Source organism: Halichoeres trimaculatus, unplaced genomic scaffold (genome assembly GCF_033239565.1).
Source record: "Halichoeres trimaculatus isolate MK-OKI-2021-1 unplaced genomic scaffold, fHalTri1.1 fHalTri1_scaffold_6, whole genome shotgun sequence".
NCBI classification, from domain to species: domain Eukaryota; kingdom Metazoa; phylum Chordata; class Actinopteri; order Labriformes; family Labridae; genus Halichoeres; species Halichoeres trimaculatus.
This window is the reverse complement of record NW_027437184.1, coordinates 11,770,923-11,793,150: the sequence shown is the minus strand read 5'-3', so window position 1 is coordinate 11,793,150 and position 22,228 is coordinate 11,770,923. Positions and strand designations below refer to the sequence as shown.

Genomic DNA, 22,228 nt, shown 5'->3' with positions numbered 1-22,228 from the left:
CAAGGAAAATCTGCCTGGAGTCTGTTTTTAGTTCAGAGGAAATGCCTACAGGAGGAAAAGATTTAAAAGCTTGCACAGAGGGTTATACAAATGTTTTTTGTTTTTTTTGGTCTTTTTTTTTTTTTTTTTTTACAAAACCTGATTTTCTGCTTGGCTAAATAAACTAAACTCCTCAACTCTCTGAGTTTTTAAGGTAAGCAACAATGAGGGAGCTTTAAACTGCAGGAAAGCCTACTTTGGATGATGTAGACATTACTCTGCAGCTTTTTGAATAATCAAAATGTGCCTTATTAAGGCCTATACGATCAAAACAAAATAAGAAATCACCTAAAGCAGATAAGGGCTTTCTTTTCTCCCCATACTAAGAGCACTAAGTTGGATTTTCATTGTGTTTTATTTTTTGATAATATTTATTTATTTACTTTGTATTTTTCGCTCTGGCTGGTAAAAACATATTTTTCTCCTGATGAACATGCACATTCTTCAACCACCAGAACTCCACAGCTCAGCTTTATGTCCATCAAATGCACCAATTTATCTCTGGTCATTAGCCGTGAAAACTCAAAGCAGGGTGTCAGAATTAATAAGTCGATGTTGCTCATGAGGGACATGCTTACACTGCTCTTCCTTACTCTGCTTTAACCATGTGGTTCACACCTGTCAAAGAAGCCTGAATGTGACGGACAAACTAATAAACCTCTGTTTTAACAGCCTCCTGTGACTGCTCACTGATTTATGTGTGAACTTTGTGCAAAACATGAGATGACTGACCATGTCTGTTGGTGTGATCTGTTCTGTGTTTGACTTTTCAGAGTCCCAATTCACAACCACTACTGTAACTGTAAACAAGCTGTGCATGAACTGCTGCAAGAAGTTCAAGTGACCATGTTTCAAACCAAGAAAAGTTAAAATTTACAACAATCCAACATGTTTGAGCTTGTGGGACAGGTGGAGATTTCGACACTAGACCTTTCACCAGAGGATGTAAAATCACCTGAAGTCACTGTTTAAGTTTGCTTGATTTACTATGGCTTCATTTGACAGCCTTCACACCATGGGAGACTGGAAACAAACACCGACAGTGTGCAGCTTTGGTGCTTTTCAAGGGGAGATGCAAAGAAGAAAATGCTGATGTCTTTTGAGGTATTATGGATAGTTTTGACCTGAAGCACATTAGGGATGCCATTGATGAACATATTCCCAGAATCCCAGTCAGACCAAGACACATGGTCACCCCAAGACAGACCTTTGAAGGATGTACTGCAGTGATATATTCCTGATTAGGACTTGTCTTGGGCTGTAAGTGAAGAATGTTCAAAACGCAGCAGCTCAACTGGTAGTAGGCCCAAAAAATGTGTCTACATCTCCCTAATTTTAGCATGAAACATCAGCTTCCTGTTGTTTTGGAATAGATTTTAAGACTCTCTATTTACGTGTAAGGTGCAACGGCTATCGTCCACCTATGTTTCAGAGTTTTACTCCCCTATGAGCCATGATGCAGTCTGAGATTATTAGTTTGGAAAAACTAGAGGAAAGAGACTCCACCTGTTAGAGGACACATCTCTTGCACAGACTACCAGAGGAGATCAGATTTGCAAAGTCACACACATTCATACTAAGGCTTTTATCTATGAAGTTATTCCAGTTTTAATACTTCACCTCTTGCTTCTATCCCAAGTTTTGTAGCTTTTTTGTTTTCTTTTGTCTTTTATTTCTTTTATAATTTTGTTTCGGTTTAACATGATCCATTTGCACCACAAGCTCATACAAGGTGAAAGAAGTAAAAATCAGGTGTCTCGTCTTGGAGGCACAGACACTCTATGGCACCATGAGCATTAAGAAATATGTTATTAAACTAGAATGCATGGCCAGAGGCCCCTCTTACTATTGTTTATTCAAAGCTTATCAGTTAATAAGCAGTTGTGTGATAACTGTACATTAACCTTTGAATAACAGCAACGTGACGTGCTGTGAAATTTCACCGCCGTCTGACGGGCTCATGTGGAATCTGGATGGACCGCTCACACAGCCACAGTTTGGATTAATAAGGAGTCCTGGCTGGACCAAAGACAAATGATTGATATTCACAGGAACACAGTTTTAAGATCAATCAGACACAGAGCATTGATACAAGTTAAACTTGCAATTTCTAATTTTTTTCACAGCAAACCAAAAGTCTTTCTATGCATCTTCAAGACCTGCACTAAAGTTGTGAGTTTCATTACCAGCAAAGTTCTTCAGTGGCTGAAGTACATGGTGAAAACATAATAATGGGGCAGAAACCTGTCTGTAAATTCTTCTGCATTACGAAATATGTAAAATTACAGTCCTGGTGCCAGAAGAAATGCAGGTTTGCATGTGATTTCATGTTTGTTTAAATACCCAAATAGTTTCTCTTCAAAATGAAAAAGCTTGAAGAGGCAAAACCCAAAGCAAAGCCCAGCCTTAAGTGTTTACAATAACAGTAAACATCACCATAAATCTGAGAAGATTTATGCTTACAGCTCATCCCACTTGCAGAAAACTTATTTCAAAACAAAACTCACTACTGAATAGACTTCATAATCCTAAAGTGTCTTTTTGATTCTGCCACTGATTTGACGTTTTCAAGTCTTTTAATTTTTTTGGTCCTTAAGTTGTGCTTTTCACTGTAAATCCTGATTATTTTTGCAGTTAACAAAGGGGGTGTGGAGGAAACGGTGTGAGATAGCTATGTGTGGTCTCCCAACAGCATTCTTTCAATCATCACTGCTCTGAAAGTATATCTCAGATTGTTAAACACTTTAAACTTCACACTGTCATTGCCCAGAACTGCGTGATGCAGAGAGTTTCACTACGTATCTACTTTTAATAGCTTTATATAGTTTTGAAGACACTCAACATGGGGCTCACCTCCCGCGTACTCCTCTGGATCAGCATGTCGGACTCCTGGCTGCTGACGCTCAGGTGAGGCATACTCTGCAGGTACACCGGTGACATCATCAGGGGCTGCTGCTGGATCATGGGCTGCTGCATGAACACGTAGGACTGCTGCTGGATGGGCTGCTGCACTGGGACCAGGTATCTCACCGTCTCATAGTTGCCGTTCAGAGTGTACGGCATCGGGGACACTGATCCGGACGAGATCACCGTGTTGGTCACCGGCTCCGGTGTAGCCACTTTCACAGTCCGGTAGGTCGTAGTCGATTTCTGGGTTGTGACAGACATCTTGATGAAAAGACGGAGCGGACCAACTCTGATCCCCCTCGAAAAAAACGAGAAAATCCAAGGAAAGCTGTAGAAAGTTTCTCAGGGGATAAAAACAGGCAGGTTCCTCGAGATGTGTCCGATAAAGGAGACTATCTGAGGAGCGGAGACGTGAACCACCACACGATAACTTCCTTCTCCGCCTGGCAAACTGGAGAGGAAAGTCTGGTCAGGGAAGTCTCACTGGGGAGAGGAGGACCAAAGTAGTGAGGGAGGTGCTCTGCTCTGCGATACGCAAATATGCATCAGAAGGTGGGAGGGCCAGAGGAGACAGGGAGGAGAATTTACCTGGTTGCTTTAGAGAAAATGAGCTCACAGGTGCATGAAAATTTGTTCCCACCGTCTATTTTTAGCTCAAGTATGTTGTAACTTGGGTTGTTCCCTGATATGTGGGCTGTATTGAACACTCATAACCACAGGTGTCATTGGGTCCAAAGTTCTTTAGGCATTTGGTTTCAAGCCGCCAAGTTTTGCGGACATTGAATTTAGTAGGAGTTAGAAATAAAAAACGTTTGGAAAAGGTGATAGCTGCTGTATTAGAGATAGCCACAAGGGGGAGACAAACAACATCACATAACGTCTACAAATACTCTAAAACCATCAAATCACACTTTTACTAAAATTAGGCTACACGTCACTGAATGTGAAAACTCTCTCCTTTTTTGTATTTAGAGTATCTTGTGTTGTCATATTTATGGCCGAGTTTAATTCTAAAAAAAATGAAAGGAAATAAATGCAAAAAAAAAAAATTAAGAATGAGAAAAGTATGTGAATGAAACTCATTTAAATAATACTGAGATTAACTGTTCATATGCCCACCGTCAGTACTGTTCGCAGCATGAAACAGACAATCGAATTTGATTTAGTAGTGTGCTCTCGCGAGACGCCACGAGAACTGCCACCTCAATGTACCGTGATCTCCGTGAAGAAGCAGAAATTATTCAATGGATACAATAATGGCTGCCACCCAACAACGTTGTTGTTTTGTCCGCCTTTCAGCTGACATTGAAGGCTCAGTGATGTCTGAATCGTCGTCCTGAAGCCGCCGTTACCTCTGGTGAGGAAAAAATGAACTCAGTTAATGTCATTTCGAATCGTTTTTAAGCATCTTCGGTTGATGTACATCTCGTGGTCCATCCTCTGGTTCCGCTTGCCGTGACGGGTAGTAGATAACTAACTACACCCTAAGAAAAGACTTAAAAATTAACGAATGCTGATTTTTTTCTATAAACATTCCACGAAAAGCAACTCTCATATTCATATTTTTCTAATGTCAGTCAACAATTCTTTCATTCGGCTAGGTAAATTCAGGCAAAGAAAAGGCTGTTTTTTTCTTACACGCACGTATTTGTTGTATTTCCCCTATATTCCTCATTTAATTTACACTCAACACACTTAAAATCCTTCAAAATGTGTGACAAGAGCTCTTGTGTAAGGCATGATGATTTTTTTTCCAGGATCAGCAGTATAACAATGATCGCAACGAGACACTCAAATCCACAACGAAGTATTCATCATTTAACGTCTTAAAGGACAGGAGTATAACACTGTAATAGTGTTGCGAGGTGTAACCGTGTTTTTTCAAGGATTTCCTATCTAAAATTGTGAACGTTTATAGAGTTTGAAGCAAGCACTGTTTGTTAAAAACGCTGCATCACAACAAAGCCATGTTTCTTGCACTTATGTAACTCATTTATTTGACAATAAGTTCAACGTATACGCACTGTTATGTGCTACCAAGAGGTTGTCTCTGTGACAATCTGAAAACAAAGTGTAAGGTTTTATTTGCAGTTTAACGGTGGTGTTTTTCAGTGATGCAGCGCTTCTGATGCTGCAGCAGCATGTGTTATGTAATCCAGCCTGTCTGCCGTCATCCTCTGGAATAATCCATCAGGCATCTGCTGGTTATGCTGGAGGAAGAGCTCCATTGTTAATGCCTACCCAGTGAATTGATTCACTCCTCTGTTCATGCAATTAATACCTCAGCTTTGTGTTTTTAAAGCCATTACTTTTGATAAAACTAAAATTATCTTGTTTTCACTTGACTGGCTTACTTCGGTGACACGAAAGATTGAAAAGGCAAAATCTCAGTATGGATAGAGAAAGACACACAGTCCTTTTTTTATTGTTAACACTGTGGTTTCAAATAGAGATGTCTTGACTCAATACACCAATCAGTGTTGGCACCCGATATGGCTCTGTTTGGAGGATCGGATAGCATCAGATTTTATGTGATCGGGATCGATGCAGTTTTCACATGTTTTTGGCATCGTCACGCCTTACAGCTGCTGTAAAACAGCATCTTGAAACTTTTGTATAGTGTTGGTGCCTCCTCGAGGAGGGCTCACTTAGATGCAACAAATAAAATTCGTAATTTACAACTGAATCACTCAAGAAGTACAGGATTTATCAGAGAAAGGTATCAGTATCAAACGGTATTGAATTGGTACCAGCAAAACATACCATGAAAAATCAAATCGGATCGAAAGTCAAAAAATCTGTATCCGGACATCCCTAGTTTCAAAGTTATGGTCAGAAGTTCTGACCAGACCACTGGTTACATTACTTGACTAAACTCTTCCTAAAGTCTTAGAACAGCATCCCAGGTGTGTGATAGCAAGAAGACCCTTTCATCTCTGTCACCCGTCCTCTGGGTCTGCTTCCTCACCTCCATTGCCTCCCTGATCCAATGCTGGTGGCGCAGGGGTGTCACACACTTGGGATACTGCCCTAAATCTCTATAAATCAGCTGACAGCTCATTCACAACGACATGTGACTCTTCTGAGAGAAGCGACAGGAAATGTGTAGTCAAACTACGCTAAGGTAAAAGAGAAACCACATTAGTATAGTTTAAAGAATTTAAGATTAGATTTTCCCAGAACAAATTAACCTTTTTGTACCCAAGAAATGACATTTCTAGAAACAGATGTACCACGTACCAGCCATAGGAATTTTAAAGCAGATAAATATATTTAGTATATATATAGTGTTTAAAATTATGTAAAACACAAAAATACTGAATACTTGTTGTTTAGTTTTGTGTCATTAGGTAATTATTCAGAGAATAAAAGTTTCAGAACAGAACTTGACAAATTAATGTTGATCAACATAATATGACAAAGCTTGTAGAAAGAAACAAGAGCATCTCCCTATTTATAAAAGACCAAAAAGATACTTTAACAGTGCATTTGATCCTAGCAAAAAAAAAAAGCATTTTCAACAGTTTTTACCAAATATTATTTAAGGATGATGAGATGAAAGGTTGTTTGTGTGTATTTCAATTGCAGATAAATTAGAGTGAAGCTTTCGTGCTGTTGAGAGTCAGTTTAATAATTTTTTTCCATGTTTGATACAAGAGGTTGTTACATGGTTGACCTTTGACTTCTGCTCTCTTTCTAGTTGGTCCCCTGGCCTGGCAGCTTAAAAAAATGCACAATTGCCTTAGGACCCTGTGTGTCTCTGACAGACCAATGTAACACTCACACTGCCCCTTTACCAGCCACTCCGCCTCACAGCAACACAACAGAAAAGGTAAGTCATCATTACAGGTGTTTTTTGGAAGTGTTTATTTATTTGAAGGGGTGCAAAGACAACTATCAATCTACTTTGAATTTTGAAACTGAAAAAGAGATTGCTGCATGGGCTCAAATTACCTTAAAAGCCTCACTGGATGTGAACACAGTTTGTCTGCACAGATAAATGCTGGTTTAAAATGCACCTTGTACAGAGGAAACCAGTTGTAAACATTAAGACACAAAGATGAGTTCTCTGAGCCTGATCCTAGTTAACTAAAGGAAAGTGAAGATCTTCTGGACTTTATTTTTGGAAATCATAGACACTGCCATTTCTATTCATAGCATGTGTTTAAAGATGTTATGACAAGAATCCTCTTTCTGTTGTTTTTCAGGTTCTGTCCTGGTTCTGTCCTGGTTCATCTTCTTCACTGGCTTACCTGAATCATGTCAGGCCCAGGAGATCTGCCAGGTGAGTTTTGATTGCTGCAGAAGTCAGGACAGTATTAAGATGTATTTTGTCACAGAGTATCATTACTTTAGTTGCATAACTCTGCTGTTACCAAATAACAGATAATCTATAAAACCTTTACCACCAGTAAGGAAATATTATTCATCTGAAAAAGTTCAAACATGACTGAGGACAAATCATCACATATCCCCAAAAATTTACCATGAATCAACGCCAGGAAGAAGAAAAATGTGTTGGATGTTTAATTATCGCTTTAGTTGATTGTTTGATCCCGATAGCACATAACATTATCTCCGCTGTAAGATTAATGATGGTTTATCTTGGGGTTTTTTTTACTTATTCTTTCTCACTTCATTTTGTGTTTTTTGTCTTTTCAGCCATCGAGGATTCTGGGATGGGTGGGATGAAGCTCCCCATTGGGATGACCCGTCGAGCCCTAAGCTATGACGACAACCTGGAGGCCCCGATGTCCACGCCCCCACACGACATGAGCATCAACTACCTGTGGAGACGACCAATCATACCTGAAAGAAAGTTCCCACACCTGGCTGAGGTGAGATGATGATGTCCCAACAGCTTCATAAAAAAATCTTGCCTGCCTCCTTGAGAGAGAGAAAGAATGCCATAATAATGCTTGTTTATTTTTGTAACAGGAAGATGAGAGTGGGGTCATCAGTAAGCCAGTGGTGCCAGAGAGCGCTCCCTCCAGGTCCCCTACTGTGGTGAAAGGAAAAGCCTCTTCTATCATCATGAATTCTCTCATTACAAGTATGTTTCTCTTGTTTTTCCACATTGATAAGTCAAGTATGTAAGCTTTTGGTTTGAATCTGCATCTATCTTGAGTTGTTTAGTAGTCAGTTGTCTTAAACTCACTTTTTCTGTAGACTTCAGAGTCCATGTTTGTGAACTTTTAAGTGTTTGAATCAGTCGTTGGTGTCAGATGGATGCAGATAAGTGATTTCTAAGATTCTCCTCCAACATTTTTCTGTCTCTGTCTTTTTTAGAGCAAACTCAGGATAGTATGTACAAGTTTGAGCAGAGGGCGGGGCTTACTGACACCAGCTACACTCCCCACAAAGGCCTGACAGCTGAGGAGACCAGACACCACCACCGTATTCCTGAATCCCTCCAGGTGAGATACACACAGACCACAGCAGATGCAAGAATTCAACAAAGAAACTGTTTTTACTCACATGTTAACATTTTTGGTGTGCCAGTTCAGAAAAAGCTGAATGGAGGAGCTTTAAGGAGCTGAATGTGTTTGTTTCCTTCCCCAGAAGCTGCAGATTCAGAGCCTGGAGGCCAAAGAGGAGCGGCAGAGCTCCTCCTCTCAGTCCACTCCCTCCAACACCCCTCACACCTCCCCAAAACAACTACGCAGGTACACACACACACACACACACACACATACGCGCGCACGCGCACACACACACTCTGAGTACTCACTGTCCTGTAGTCTCCAGTGTGATAACGAACGTGTCCAAGTACTGACCTGAATGCTGAATAAACAGCAGATATTTGAACCAGGTCAGGTTTAAACACACACTCTGTTTTGATCGCAGGAGTTGGTTCAGCAGCACGGGTTCAGAGATCAGCATGAGCTCCTCCAGCAGCAGCATCGACATGGGGACAGGAGGAGACACGGCGGGAGGCGCGGTCGAACGCTGGAGCATGTTTGGTCCGCGGCCACACGTACACAAATCAACATCTGACCTGGGGTCAGATTCCATAGCTGCAGGTAAACAGGGTCACCTGACTGTGGGTTAACAACAAGACATAGATGTTTTTTTCCTCCATTTACACTTTATGTAACATAATACATGCAAAGCAATGACACAAGACACTGTTTCAAAAAAAATTACTTTAAACTGAGCAGAGTGATTAATATGGACATGCACTGAGAGGTAGAATATCAACATTTAACAGTGTTTGCAGACATGTAGAGTTATGAACCTTTTTATTTTTGACATAAAGACCTGGAATAGGTAGTCTGTCTTTTTCATATGTATTTCAGGGTTAATATTAAATATATTAGACTGCTGAAAGGCGGTTGCATCATGTACACGTGCTTGAGCTTCTGGTACGTGCTGAACTTATGTGATGTATCAAATCGTCGTAGCTCACTTACTCAACAAACAAACTGGATAGTGGAGAAAAACGTGCATAGATCGTCTCGTGTCATTGGGCTGGCACAGAGCTGGACTGTAGTTTCCTCAGAGGTTCAGATTTTGTTTACATGTCTCCTGAATCCCTGAATGAAAGTGGTCTTAAAATATACTCAAGATCTAGGAACGTTGTCTTAAACAAAGAAAAGTAGTGATGGTGTTCAAGGGGAAATGGCCAGGTCTATCCATAGTCAGTGCAGTATTGCCATTCTGAGTGAGTTCTTACATAAGGATGCTGTTCTGTATATTCAGGGACAAACTGAAACTCGGTTCAACTTTCTTGCACTAGTTATATAAACAGTTATGTCCCAAATGTGGGTTACTAGGCAAGTAACTGACCTTCAGTCTTCAGGTAAACATGGACCAAGCTCTGGTGCAGGAAACCTCTGATTCTGGTTAAATATTGGCTGGTGACAGATCTTGCTGCACCTCTGCGGTATAAAAGGAGATGTCAGGATCTAACTTGTTCGGTCTGACCACTGTAGGGTAAGAACTTTGTAACATGTGGGACGTTTCCATTAGTTACGAGAACAACTGGAACCTGTTGACCAGGATGACTCTGGGTAGGTAACTCATGGGAAGAAATATGTAATGAGTGTTAAGCTGACAGGACGCGAGAACTCTGAGATTGTGCAGGAATCTGCTGCTTTAACATGCAGAAATGTGTTCAAAGTTTTGATCTTCAAAGCAGCATTGAATTGACTCACCTGTTTTTGTTTTTCACTTTGAGACAGTTTTCCGCTGCGTGTCCTGTGATGTTATGTCATGTTCTCTTGAGCAGAAACTACTGAGAATGCACAGAGACCTTAAATAACATGTTAAAGTTGAGGGTTAAATGTTAACAGATTCCTGTGCAAAGAGGCATAAACATGGGGGACATACTGAACCAAAACATGTTGATTCAGTTCCTTTCAGGACAGACAGAGACCCCAGGGACTTATCTGTGAGGTTAATAACACGAGGAGATAAGATGCTGCATACGTTCAGTCAATATTTTTGAAGCAGCTGTGATAAAGTTGCACATTGTGTGAACTTGAGTGGCTATTTAGTCCAAAAGTGCAAGTGACAAAAAGAAATGCTTCTGTTTGGGATTTTGCAAGAAACTTTCTAAAGGTTTGTTTTTTGCGATTCTGTTATTACAACTCTCTTGCTTCCAGTGTGTTGTGCTTGAGTCAAGGATTTATACTAACTCTTAGAGAGGAGGACTCAGACTTTTGTAATAACTGTTTGGAGAAAGAACTGTGTTTGCCTGCATGCATGTTCACACATTAAGCAGCGCCAGCACAGGACAGGACAAACAAAGCTAATGTACTCCGTGCACAAAGTGATAATTATGGTTTTTAAATAACAACTAGTGTCTGACAGGTTGGCTAAATTGCACTCCCAAACAGATTGGTTGGATGAGGGAAAATGACAAGCATTCTCATTTTACATTGTTAAAAGGTAAATGGGTTGTAATTAAAGCTTCAAAATGCAACAAGAAGAAACAGAAGCACATCAGGAATGCACAGGTTGTGTCTTTGGTCCAATCATGCCCCATTGCATGTTGATTGCGTGCTCTTTCATCTGTCAACTCACGCTGGTTGCATGTTAAGTCTGGCACGTATCAGGAACCCCAGATAACTGGAGTCACAGACCAAGTTCTCATCCCAATGCTGTCCTCTCCTGCTTCCTGTTGGGCTGTAAAGTCTCAAACCTGTTGACTCCTTTCCTGGCTCCACTCGTCATGTCAGTTTGTTGTTGTAATTAAGCTAAATATGACCTGGTCTGAAACTGCCGTCTGTTTTTGTAAACTCATCTGCCATCCCAAGTGATTCTTGGTTTTGCATTTTTAAAGCAATACTTACAACCTGCTCATAACCCACCAGTACCAAATGTAAATTCTTGTAATAATTTCCCTGGTCGTAAGATTTTTTATGAGGGTATAAAGTCCTGGGTCTGTAAAAATAACAGTGTGGATTCATAAAATGTTGAAATATTAAGATAGTTTTATTTATAGTGTGTGCTTTTTTGGATTACATGTTGATTCATGTATTAGCTGTATTATTGCTGTATCCATAAATTATATCACAGGTGCAGAATTAATGTCAGGACTCCGTTTCCTAACTGCTTGAAACTTATGCCATCTCTTATTCTGTGTTTTCCCAGCAGGCTTTGCACTGCAGGCATATCGTGGGAGCCAGAAACCTACCCCAATGGAAGTCATGAAAGCTCAGAGTGCCCGACTGGGCGACACCCCAGCAACCCAGGCAGTGGCTCCCCCGAAAATGGAGATCCCCACAGTGGACGGCAGACGTCAAGGCTCACGACCACACAAGCTCAAACCCAGAGACATGAACATCCTGACGCCCTCTGGCTTCTAGGAGGACACATTTCAGCTTTATCTCAGACTTTAAAGGTCTCATGGGAGGAAAACTTCAAGTTTTAGTGTTTTATTCTTCCTGTTTACCACTCTGTCTTCAAAACAACATTACCAGGCCTCTTCAAAGATGTCAGGAAGGTGACAAACTTTCAGACTAGACAAACTGATTTTAGTGAGAAAACATATAGTTACTGCTACTGGTTACTGATTGTTTCTTCCCTCCTCATGGGACCTTTGAAAGCCACTCTGACATCCAGATAACAACTTCACTCTGTATCAGCCACCATCTACTGCCCAGGGTGAGAAAGATTAAGCATTTAACATCTGCACAGGCTGTTTTTAGGCATGTGTCGCTTTTGGCTGTTAAATCATCCTCTCCAGGGGCCGGATTAACAAGTCTAGCATGATTCAACTGCCTGAGTTTAAATATTCTGAGGATGAGAGCCGCTGACAGATGTTGAAGATAAAGTTGAGGGTTTAAAAATGATCCACTGTAAATGCACTTTATACCCTTTAGAGAGTAGCTCTATCATTTAACCTCAAGTATGACAGAAACTGTCTATGCCTCATCGTCTTTACATCGTGTCTGTCTCAAAAGTTTGGTCCTTATAACAAAAATTTCACTCAGCAGGATGGGAACAATACGTCTGATGCAGTAGAGTTTACAGCTGATCCAGCTAACAGAACAAAAAGAAAATGAAAATGTATTTGATTTTTTCTCAGGAATTTGCTGAAATGTAACTCCTGTTCCACGTTTTTATTCAAAAAGGTTTTTTTTAACTGAGATCTGAAGGATTTTAGTTTCTGTTTCTGGTGAGTGTCAGCACTCAAAAGCTGCTGACGTGCACAGGAGTTCCATCCTGCAGAAACCTCTCAGCAGTTTGCATGAAGGGTTTTAAAATATGGTGCCAAAGTGTAACATGGATATAACTTCTTATGGATGCATTAAGCTTATTATAACAACAGAAAAATCATAATTATTGAGTATGATTTACAAGATTCACAAAGACTATGTATACAAGGCTTCTGCAAGAGGAAGTCAGCGTGAATCATCAGAAAGCTCATAACTGAAATGTCAGATCTTGCTCACTTTATTTTATTGCACTCTTACTTCATGAAGTAGCAGCAGCGAGTTTATTGTATTGATTTCATGCATTACACGACACACAGTAAAAGAGTTTGTGTTTTATGGAGTGAACATTCCCAATCCAAACCATTCACCACTTGTAACTCTGCCGTGGTGTCAGTTCGCTGTTCGCTGTAAAAAAAAAAAAAAACACTCAGCTGTCAGGCGTAAATGATATGACTGTTTTTGCTCTGTTTTGTTCACAAGTGCTCCGTGTTTAAAGTATGACACCGTCCCTTTAAATCTCTCCCTGACTGATGCATCACCTGAATCTCTTCTGTAAAATGAATCTGTCGTTCTGAGTGAGTGAGTTATATTATTGTTTTGTCTTTTTGGGTGTGTTTTTTCCAAGTGATGCTAAAAGATGTGTAGTTTGTATATATTTTGTTTTTCTTTATCAAATTGTTTGAGAATAAATGTTACATTCTCATCACAGTGAGACTCAGAGCTTTATTGCAGTGTTGGAAAAGTTTAAGCAGAATGCCAGTCAAGTGCCAAATCATTTGCAGTACCACTAGATGGCATCATTTCACCAACCTGTTACAACTTTCCTGTGTTTGTATTCATTCAGTCATGCTAACAGAAAAAAAAACTGTTCCCCCTACTAGCCAGTAAAGAAAGATGAACAGCAAGGTGACGTGCTGTTTTTGGGCTGGTCAAAGACCAGATGTGCTGCTGCATTCTGGGTAATCTGCAGAGGTTTAAATGGACATGCAGAGAGGCCTGCTAAAAGAGAGTTGCAATAGTCGATGCAACTCTGCAGGAGCTGTGTGGCATGTTGGGTCAGGTAGGGTCTGATCGTTTTCATGTTATAGAGGGCATTTCTCCTTTTCAGCAGAGATGGACACAGATCTATCTTCTCATTACTAAAATTTACCTTGACTGTAAATGGATCTCCCATTAAAATCCAATCTGGGTAACTGGTTTTGGAGTTGATAATCTCATGAATAGACAAATGCACAAAAGTAAAACTATTTCAAGATCACTTTTGTAGTCCTCAGTTTTTGTGATGTTACAAGTTAAAGAGTGAGGAAGTTTCTATCAGATCAAGTGATGCATGTTTGGAGAAAACAAACAGATCAGCAATAAAATATTTGAAGTGAGAAGTCAAGTTTATTTTCCAAGTGAAGGATTGTTTTATTTTGAAAGTGTGGCCATGCAGAGTGATTATTTTTGCGATGAAGTGGGTGCTTAAAAATTGCAATGACAGAATTATCATCCTGCTTCTGGATGATACAAGACCTACTTCTTGTCAGTCCAGTCCTTCGTAATGAACGTCACATAGTCATATCCAGAGGGAAAACACTCAGTTGATTCAGATATCTCACCCTGATACTGATTGGTCAGATAAATTAATTTGATTTAACACTTTAATTCATTTAACAATCCAAAAACTCCCTTGTTTTATCAGCCAAGTATCCAGGTCACCAGTGTGAGGAAGACTGTTACAAAATTGAGAGCACCTGTGATGACTTCAAGCCACATCTCCCAGCATAACCTGTACATAACCTAAAGGCTCACCAGGCCCAGATTATCCTCTAATCGGTCTTCATTGCACACTCCCGTGGATACATTGCACTTCACGGCAAGGAGTCAGCGAGACTTCGGTCCTGAGTGACGAAACAAAGAAATATAGACATTCAAAATGTACAAACATGAGAGTTTTGACCTGAAACTGCTCAGTTACACAAAATGTGGAGTTAGTGTACTCAACATGTACAATTAAGAGATGTTTCCCATAAATCCTAGGTTTATCTTTTGCAGTTGGTTTAAAAAATCCATCAGACTTACTCTGAAAGACACATTTTAGGTACCAAAAATGGATGGAAGACGACAGACTTTGGCATTAATTTTCCTCTTGCTAGAATATCTTTTAAATCCAGAGTAAAACCTGCAGTTCGTCCATTTCAAGCTTGTATAAGTCACTTTTATAGAACGTTTCCCATTTTCTTAAAGATGTGAGCAACACCTGATTTAACTGTTGAGGAAACAGGAACAGAGAATAACAGATGCAGCAGATTCTTGAGAGGAACTATGGCTTCGAAGAGGGTAAAACCTGCACTTCTGCCCCCCTGTGTTTAAGTAGAGTAATGCACCATAAATGACTGGCTTGACTTCTCTCCTTTAGGCTGCACTGCATTCCTGACATCTTGAAAGTCTCACAGTCTAGATTGTCATTGTGTATTCTTTTGTATATTGATCATGTCTTTCCTTTTTGGTTCCTGTTAAGAGAGCTGATTTCATATAAGACACTGCTTCCCTCAGTCACATCAGTCCAGGTTTCTTGCTTGGTGTCCATGACTTGATCCCATTGACTCAAGTCCCATGATTGAAGACACTTAGGACAGGGATGTAAAGGGATTGCAAACATCCAAATGACCCAAATTTTCATGCCCTCTTCTGGGTCCCTTGACATTGGTCGTCTCAGTGTCTTACCCCAAATGTTTTCAGAGTTTGGCAACTTTATGTGTGTGTTTGAACTTGGAGCCAAAAATTCCTTGATTCCTTCAGTTCTCTCTTAATTTGTCCTCAGATACTCCCTCCACTTCTTCCTCCGTCATCCCTCTTGAACTCCCCATACATCTGGAAGAACATCTCCATCTCTCTCTGCAGCGAGCTGTTTTGGACGTCAGCGTCAGCTTTTGCTCGCTCCATGTTGCGGATCTTGATCTCTGCCACGCTCCGGCTTCTCCTCTGCTGTTCCAGACTGACCCGCAAAACTGCAACCTGCCGCTCCAGGACGTCATTACAGCGCTCCAACCTGTAGTATGGGCAAACACCACAAACTTAGATCAAAATTATCGTCAGATCACATTGACATCAGACTTATGTAGTTATGCGCACTGCAATTTCGGACAATCACAGAAGATTCTGCAAACTCAAAAGCTTAAAGGGGCTGTGAGGAGTTTGAAAGTGATCTTGAAAAAGTCTCCCTTCTAGATATATGCCTGACCGTAATCCACACTTTAAAGTAAGATTTTAGCTGGTCATAGGTGTTTTAAATTGCTACTTCTTAGTTTCCTGATCGGGTTGATCAGGACTGGATTGATTTTCGGCAGGTCTCTAGGTCTCTATGACAACACCACGCCAGCTGACGAAGTTTAGTAGTGAGAAGAGATAAAACACAGAGATCTGTGTTCTTCTCTGCTAAAAACAATTTAAACGACAAATTTGTAGTGATGGTGGACGATATAGTTACATATAGCCGGCTACTACAACGTTAGCTTAATGTCACATCTCAAACCGTAGCGTTACGTAACTGTACTGATACATACTTCACTTCAGTGCGTTGTATCCAGCAAAAAGTTGTCTTGAACAAAGAAATTTTTTTTGATAAGATATCCATTTAATTCCAAAACAAATACACACCTAGCTAAAAGTAATATACAACAGTGTGCGTGAGACTCCGGGCCACAAGGTGGCGAGGGAGAGCAATCATAACCGATCCTTCTCATAGCACCTTTAAAGGAAAGTTGAAACATACTCAAAATTTTCTGAAATGTCATTGCCTGGTGAAGATTTAAAGATCTTACATTATGGAAAACTTATCTTTAGAATTTGAAGGTGGAAAAGCTGAACAAGTGTTTTGCAAAATGATTCCCACTCATTGAATAATTCCACTTCCTCCTTCACTACTGTAGTTTTGCTTTGGTGTAGCAGAGTCCAGGTACCAAATGTCAGAGCTAGAAATACCAACTGCCTCCCAAAATGTTTAGTGCTAAAGTACTGGATAGGTTCCCTGTACCTGTGTTGGTGTCTCACCTCTGTATCCGGGCCTGGTACTCAGCCTTCTGCCGGGCCATCTGCAGCTGCAGCTGAGCCAGGAGTGTGTGAGTGTTCCTGGGCTGAGAATGAAGCTCCGGCCCCTGAACATCTGGAGGACCCGAGGGGAGGAACACCTCAGAGCTCCCTGTGCTCACAGGGCTGGGCAACGAACAGGAAGCTGGGGAGTTAGGGTGGGCATCATCATCCTCTTCCTCATCCTCATCATCATCATCATCCTCATCCTCATACTTGTCATGATCTTCATATTGACTGTTTTCCTCGCCCTCTCCTATCTCACCGGAAGGTACATTTTGAGGTCTCTTTGGAGACACGTCAGCACTGTCCGCCCCATCCCTGCTCTCATCCACTGGAAGAACCTCGCATGAAGACCACGAAGAGGAGGAGTCTCTTTCCTGCCACGCCCCTTCTAACCCTGCCTCCTCCTCACATGTTGTGATAAGCCCCTCATGACAGTCAGCTTCAAATTGTCCTTGTGTGATATCCGCCATCCCCTCTCGTTGACATGCTCCATCCAGGTTATCGTAGGCAGAAAGCGTGCTGTCATCCTGAGCATCACTACTGCCTCCGCTGGCTGTTTCTGGAACTGCAGCCTGTTCCTCTCCGGCACCAGAGCACCATAAATCAGCATCCGCATCAGGCCAGGCCTTAGCCAAGTCCAGGATAATAGATTTAGGCTTGGAGCTGTAAGGAACTGGCCCTTGGACACATAATACAGAGGGTTGAGAACCTGCAGGAGACGATCTTTGCCCAGCATGGTGTTGGTGAAGATCTACGTTGTGTCTTTCAGAGTGACTGGAGGAGGGCAGGGGATAGAAGCAGTTGTCTGGGTGGGAGGAGGTGTAGCGATGGCCAAGGAGTCTTTTCTGGCTGAAAGGCAAATCTGCTTTTGCTGCAGATGAGGAGGCACAGCTAGAAAAGCCAAGGAGAGGAGGCTCAGACATCATTTTAAACATCTCATGTATGAAAAGTTTACTCTGTGTCATGTTCTATCAATCATTAGTCTCTGACTGTTACCTGGGGTTCAATGCATCCTCAGCCTGCTGTCTGGTCTCTCTGGAGCACTCTGTGATCAGGGGCAGAGACAGCTGTCGGTGGCAGGGTGACGGGTGGAGGTGAGGCTGTCTCAGAGCTCGGGGTGAGGCTCGAGAACCTGAGGGTGGACGGGCACAGATGGATGGAGGGACTCGGGCGAAGAGAGACTCGTGCTCTCTGATCAGCTCCAACATGAGCACATGCACCAATGTTGCACCTGAGAAACAGAAGAAATTCAGTCTAGACAAGTGAGCCTGAATGGATTTAAAACATTAAATAAATCTGTGGGTCAGTTTAGGTCTTTACCTCCCACGATGCTTTGTAGGTCTTCAGCTTTGGCTCGGAGGATGTTGGGTCCAAACACAGTGGCCAGGTTCTGGCTGCTCATCTTGTTACTGCTGGAGTAACTCTGGACGTCATTTAGAAACCTGTGCGCACACAGGTTGGTTTGTTTATTTTCTAATAAAGGAGTAAAGCTGAAATAAATGAAGACCTGTCAGAAACAGATCAGGAGTTTCTTACTGGCAGATAAAGTTGAGCAGGTTGAAGTTTGCGACCGGCAGCTCATGGAGGAGATTTCTCAACTCAGCCAAACCCTGACAGAGAAAGACGGTTCAGATGGGGGACGTTAATATAAAGGTAGTGTAAAAAAAAAAAAAAAAAAAAAAGATGACAAAGAAATGGATATTTTCTGTTTTGAAAATTGCTAACACAACATGTCTGTTGTATGTTATCATTAACACTTCACCTCATGCATCATTTAGGTGGAAGTTACATCATGATTTGAAGGTACTCTGCAGTTTTGAGCACTAACAGAGACAGTGGGATGACTGTTAAACTCTGCATTTTGTGAGAAAAAAATATGTGCACCAAGAGCCCTCCAGGATTGCCTTTTGGCATTTGGGATGGATATCAACCTCACAAACGATAAAAGGAGCAGTCATCAGCTTTTGTTGACAAAGTTGTAAAAAAAATGTGAAAATAAGAGGGTTTAGGAAATTCATATACATATTTACATATATATATATATATATATATATATATATATATATATATATATATATATATATATATATATATATATATATATATATATACAATTGCCGTTTTTTTTCATGTATATATATATATATATATATATATATATATATATATATATATATATATATATATATATATATACGTGAAAAAAAAACGGCAATTGTAAAGACCAGCAGAGGGCAGATATACAACAAGAAAGTTCATTCAGCAAAAAATGGCACCAGAGAAGGAGACAAGCAAGCTGTTTGGCACTTAGGTTTGCCCATAAGCATGGAGGATATTCAGCCTGTGCTGGTTTTGATGGTACTCTATTTCTCTGCAGATGGATTGTTTGGTTCTTGAAAGGAGAAGCTGTGATGACAAAGCCTAAAGCTGGTCAAAGGTCAAATTTCTAAAGGCCTCAAACAGCCATACACCACTGAATCAGGATGAGATGTAAACCCATGTTACGGCGTTTAGGTTTCAGTGGGTTTTGGTGGGTTTCAACCATTGTCAGTGGGTTTCAGAGGGTTTTGGTTTCAGCCCATGTCCAAACGTAGCTGGGTATTTGGGAAACAGCATATATTTTTATACATTTAGGCCTGTCACCCACAGCTTTACGTCACTAAAAGACATGTGGACATGTCCTTTAGAGGACTTTGACAGGTCCCTGTTTCAGTGGGTTTCAGTGGGTTTCAGTGGGTGAGAACACCCCCACTGACTTACTTCTTGTGAAAATTGCCATTACCTGTGTGCGATCACCCAGCAGCTTCTGACCACAGAGCAGGAAGTCCTGGTAGCGCTTGTAAGGAACCAGAGGCTCAGGCAGCTGTCTGAGGTAGAGCTTCAGCAGTGACGCCACCGTGTGGACGTCTGTGTTACTACAGGGAACAAAGAACATGACAGGCTTAGTGTTTATTTAAAATCACCTTAAGGCCAAGAGGCAGAGGAATCATACCTGTCAAAGGATGGTCTCTCTCCTGCATCAAAAGCCTCCTGCAGCTCTTTGACCTGACTGGCCTGTCCAGGCCGCCGGAACAAACCCACCTCATGAAGGCCACGGTCCCGGATGAAGTTCACACACTGCTCCACCACCAGAGGAACCAAACGCATCCCATAACGCCGCTCATACAGCACTGTCTCCTCCAGACGCTGGCCAAAGACCCCTGAAAACAAGTTCATTTATAGACTCTCAAGTTTGAACAGACCACTGCAGAATGATTGCTGCATTTGGGTTGGAATGAACATTATCATAAACAGCTTAGCCCCTGCTCTATCACTCTCTGACGTCCTTTTTCTTTTTGACAGTCCAGCTCTGAGCTCTACCATTACTACAAAACTAATCCAAGAAATTCTTTTTTTTAGGAAAAAGGACAGATCTTGCATCTTATCACTAAACTTTTCTGGCCGTTGTAGTGTCGTCAAAAAGTCTGTCAGGGTAGTGTTGTAAATGGAGTTGTGCGCTCTCAGGAAAATCCATCCCAACCACAAGTACTGAGTAATAATAATATATCCTAATTAAAATCTTTTGTAATGTATTGCTGGTATGCATAAAGATTGTAAAGTGAGTTATGTGAGCTTTAGGGACTGCATGGCTGCATGTTTTTACCTGTGAACGGGATCCAGACTCCTTTATTCAGACTCTTCAGCCACTCGTCGCCCTGACCTGCGCTGTTTGACAGGAAGAAGTACGAGCCTGGGCTGGCCAACACGTCTCTGTTACCTGCAAAGATGCACACAACATATTAAGGTCTTGTTCAAGTCTGGTTTTGATAAACATGTCTAGAGTCACTGGCCGGTACAGCAGTGCGACACATATTTTAGTGTTGTGCATCTGTGACAAGGCCAACAAAAGACTGCAGTGAAAATAGAGAGGCCTTCTGCAGAAAATAAAATCAAATGCTGTCTTGTTAAATTTGAGAATAGTGTAATCATTAGTATTCATCTTCCACTGACACCTTATCCTCTATGCCACAAACTATACTTTAAAAAGATAACATTAGCACACAAGCCATTCAAAAAGAACCCAACCATCTGCAAACATCAGTGTCTCTCGCTTTGACTCAAACCGGTGCAGGCTCATTAACACTTTCCTCTTCTCTCCCATCATGCTCTGTTGTCTTCTCAAAGTCATCCCAACACACACACACACACACACACACATGCCCACAATGTCACCTCAGAAGCATCCTGACTGAGCAATAAAGAGAAGTCACATAAGGGCAACATGCAAACCACGCCACACCACAGCACACAGGAGGGATTAACAGGTAATTTGTTGATGGTGTGTGTGTGTTGGCCTCACCTTTGTGCCCTGTGCTGTCATGTTTCCAGGACTTAAAGCAGCTGAGTCCCATGCTGCAGCACTCCTGCACCAGTCTGTGGACTCTAATGACGACTTGCAAACACTTAGACGATGAGAAACCAGAAAACTCTTTCCCTCAACATGTGTCCGTCTTTATCAGCTCCTAGAAGCTCCTTCAGGTTGGTCAAAGCTAGGAAACCTCTGTTTGTTGGTTATTCTGGTAGATTTTAACTCGACATGTTAATCCAAGGATAAAAAGGCCTCAAAAATTGTGTTTCAGGCTGATTTGAACTCTTTAATGTAGGTTGCTTGGTAGATGTTGAAAGACAGAGAGAATGCATTCCAGATAACAGCTCAGCTCTCAGGAATTTATGTCAGAAAATATATCCTGCTGCAATTCAGCCTCAGGAACAGATTTCAAAAGATTCGATAGATTTCAGAGGATGGTTTCTGAAGATAAAAAGCTACATCAGACAAGTTAAAAACTGGGGTTTACTCCCGAGAAAATGAAAAGTAACTTTTGGACATGAATCCTTGAAGAAAGGAATAATGTCAAGTGCATTTTGGAGAGTTTCATTGAGGTAAAAAAGTGTCTGACATAGCTTTTGTGTGGGCATCAGGTCATTCAGAGAAAGACAGATGCATGCTGAGCATTTTAGGACTTCTTCATCAGTTTGCACCTTCTAGGAGTGACTCCTAAGTTCTTCATAAAGGTTTTAAGTTGGTCCAGAGTCTTTAAAACAAGACAGACTCTGAAAAGAGGAGACCTTAGGTGGTTTAATCTTGAGAAAGGGTGTAGCGACCTATCCAATTTACAACTTACAAAATCCTCCATTTTTTGATTTCCAGGGCCTTCAGCGTGCAAGCCATCCTTACAGAGCAGTGTCCTGACGGTTTCTCAAAATGTATCCTGAACCAAAGTTTCAGACGTTACTGAAAATGCATCTAACTAGCAAGAGATGCATCCTTCAAACCTCCTCCTGTCCTTGTATTCTTCAGGTGGGATGAGCTTCTTTAGAGTTTTACCATAAGGAGGGACTGATCAGTTACACACATGCACACCGTGCAGCCTTCCTCTGTCCTGTGCTGGACACCACCAAGAGTAAGACGTCCCACTTTGATCAATGTCTCTGGAGTATTTCATGACGGCTGTAGGAGACGCTCCATCAGAGATTCCTTTTCTTTCTTTCTTTCTTTCTTT

At 41.3% G+C, this 22,228-nt stretch overlaps 3 protein-coding genes across 6 annotated transcripts in view; 1 reads left to right on the top strand and 2 right to left on the bottom strand.

The window, feature by feature from the left end:
• pof1b (POF1B actin binding protein) overlaps nucleotides 1–3,582 on the bottom strand; it is a 35,621-nt gene extending 32,039 nt beyond the window's left edge. Inside the window, exon 1 of one of the 3 annotated variants that reach the window (XM_074672994.1) lies at nucleotides 2,893–3,582. In XM_074672994.1, coding sequence (XP_074529095.1) covers nucleotides 2,893–3,207 — 315 coding nt within the window. In that variant the 5' untranslated portion in view covers nucleotides 3,208–3,582. The remainder of the gene's footprint in view (nucleotides 1–2,892) is intronic. The other 2 variants (XM_074672996.1, XM_074672995.1) reach the window with 2 other exon arrangements.
• A 561-nt stretch (nucleotides 3,583–4,143) lies between these two features.
• On the top strand, nucleotides 4,144–13,276 carry LOC141792284 (putative monooxygenase p33MONOX). Of its 2 annotated transcripts, none has more exons than XM_074673162.1 (9): nucleotides 4,144–4,303; nucleotides 6,647–6,778; nucleotides 7,155–7,231; nucleotides 7,609–7,784; nucleotides 7,885–7,999; nucleotides 8,236–8,363; nucleotides 8,509–8,612; nucleotides 8,794–8,969; nucleotides 11,548–13,276. In XM_074673162.1, the coding sequence occupies exons 3-9, from the start codon at nucleotides 7,207–7,209 to the stop codon at nucleotides 11,757–11,759; spliced, it is 936 nt and encodes a 311-aa protein (XP_074529263.1). In that variant the 5' UTR covers nucleotides 4,144–4,303; nucleotides 6,647–6,778; nucleotides 7,155–7,206; the 3' UTR covers nucleotides 11,760–13,276. The 2 variants fall into 2 exon arrangements, with proteins under 2 accessions (XP_074529263.1, XP_074529262.1); XM_074673161.1 differs by having other exon boundaries at nucleotides 11,545–13,276.
• Nucleotides 13,277–14,039: 763 nt separating this feature from the next.
• Nucleotides 14,040–21,115, bottom strand: LOC141792050 (rho GTPase-activating protein 24-like). Its single transcript, XM_074672812.1, has 9 exons — nucleotides 21,028–21,115; nucleotides 20,332–20,445; nucleotides 19,681–19,888; nucleotides 19,471–19,603; nucleotides 18,225–18,298; nucleotides 18,009–18,130; nucleotides 17,685–17,919; nucleotides 16,647–17,579; nucleotides 14,040–15,645 (listed from the first exon to the last, which is right to left on the bottom strand). Exons 1-9 carry the CDS (start codon nucleotides 21,077–21,079, stop codon nucleotides 15,414–15,416), a joined length of 2,103 nt encoding a protein of 700 aa, XP_074528913.1. The 5' UTR covers nucleotides 21,080–21,115; the 3' UTR covers nucleotides 14,040–15,413.
• Between the last annotated feature and the right edge of the window lie 1,113 nt (nucleotides 21,116–22,228).

What these genes read in the sequence shown, in the direction of transcription:
- LOC141792050 (XM_074672812.1), bottom strand. Translation starts at nt 21,079, where the DNA reads ATGGGACTCAGCTGCTTTAAGTCCTGGAAACATGACAGCACAGGGCAC. An exon ending in TGCTGGGTGATCGCACACAG is followed by an intron (nt 18,299 to 19,470) that starts GTAATGGCAATT and finishes TTTCTCTGTCAG; the next exon opens with GGTTTGGCTGAGTTGAGAAA. An exon ending in GAGGATGCATTGAACCCCAG is followed by an intron (nt 17,580 to 17,684) that starts GTAACAGTCAGA and finishes TGGCTTTTCTAG; the next exon opens with CTGTGCCTCCTCATCTGCAG.
- LOC141792284 (XM_074673161.1), top strand. Translation starts at nt 7,207, where the DNA reads ATGTCAGGCCCAGGAGATCTGCCAG. An exon ending in TCCCCAAAACAACTACGCAG is followed by an intron (nt 8,613 to 8,793) that starts GTACACACACAC and finishes TTTTGATCGCAG; the next exon opens with GAGTTGGTTCAGCAGCACGG. An exon ending in GTCAGATTCCATAGCTGCAG is followed by an intron (nt 8,970 to 11,544) that starts GTAAACAGGGTC and finishes GTGTTTTCCCAG; the next exon opens with CAGGCTTTGCACTGCAGGCA.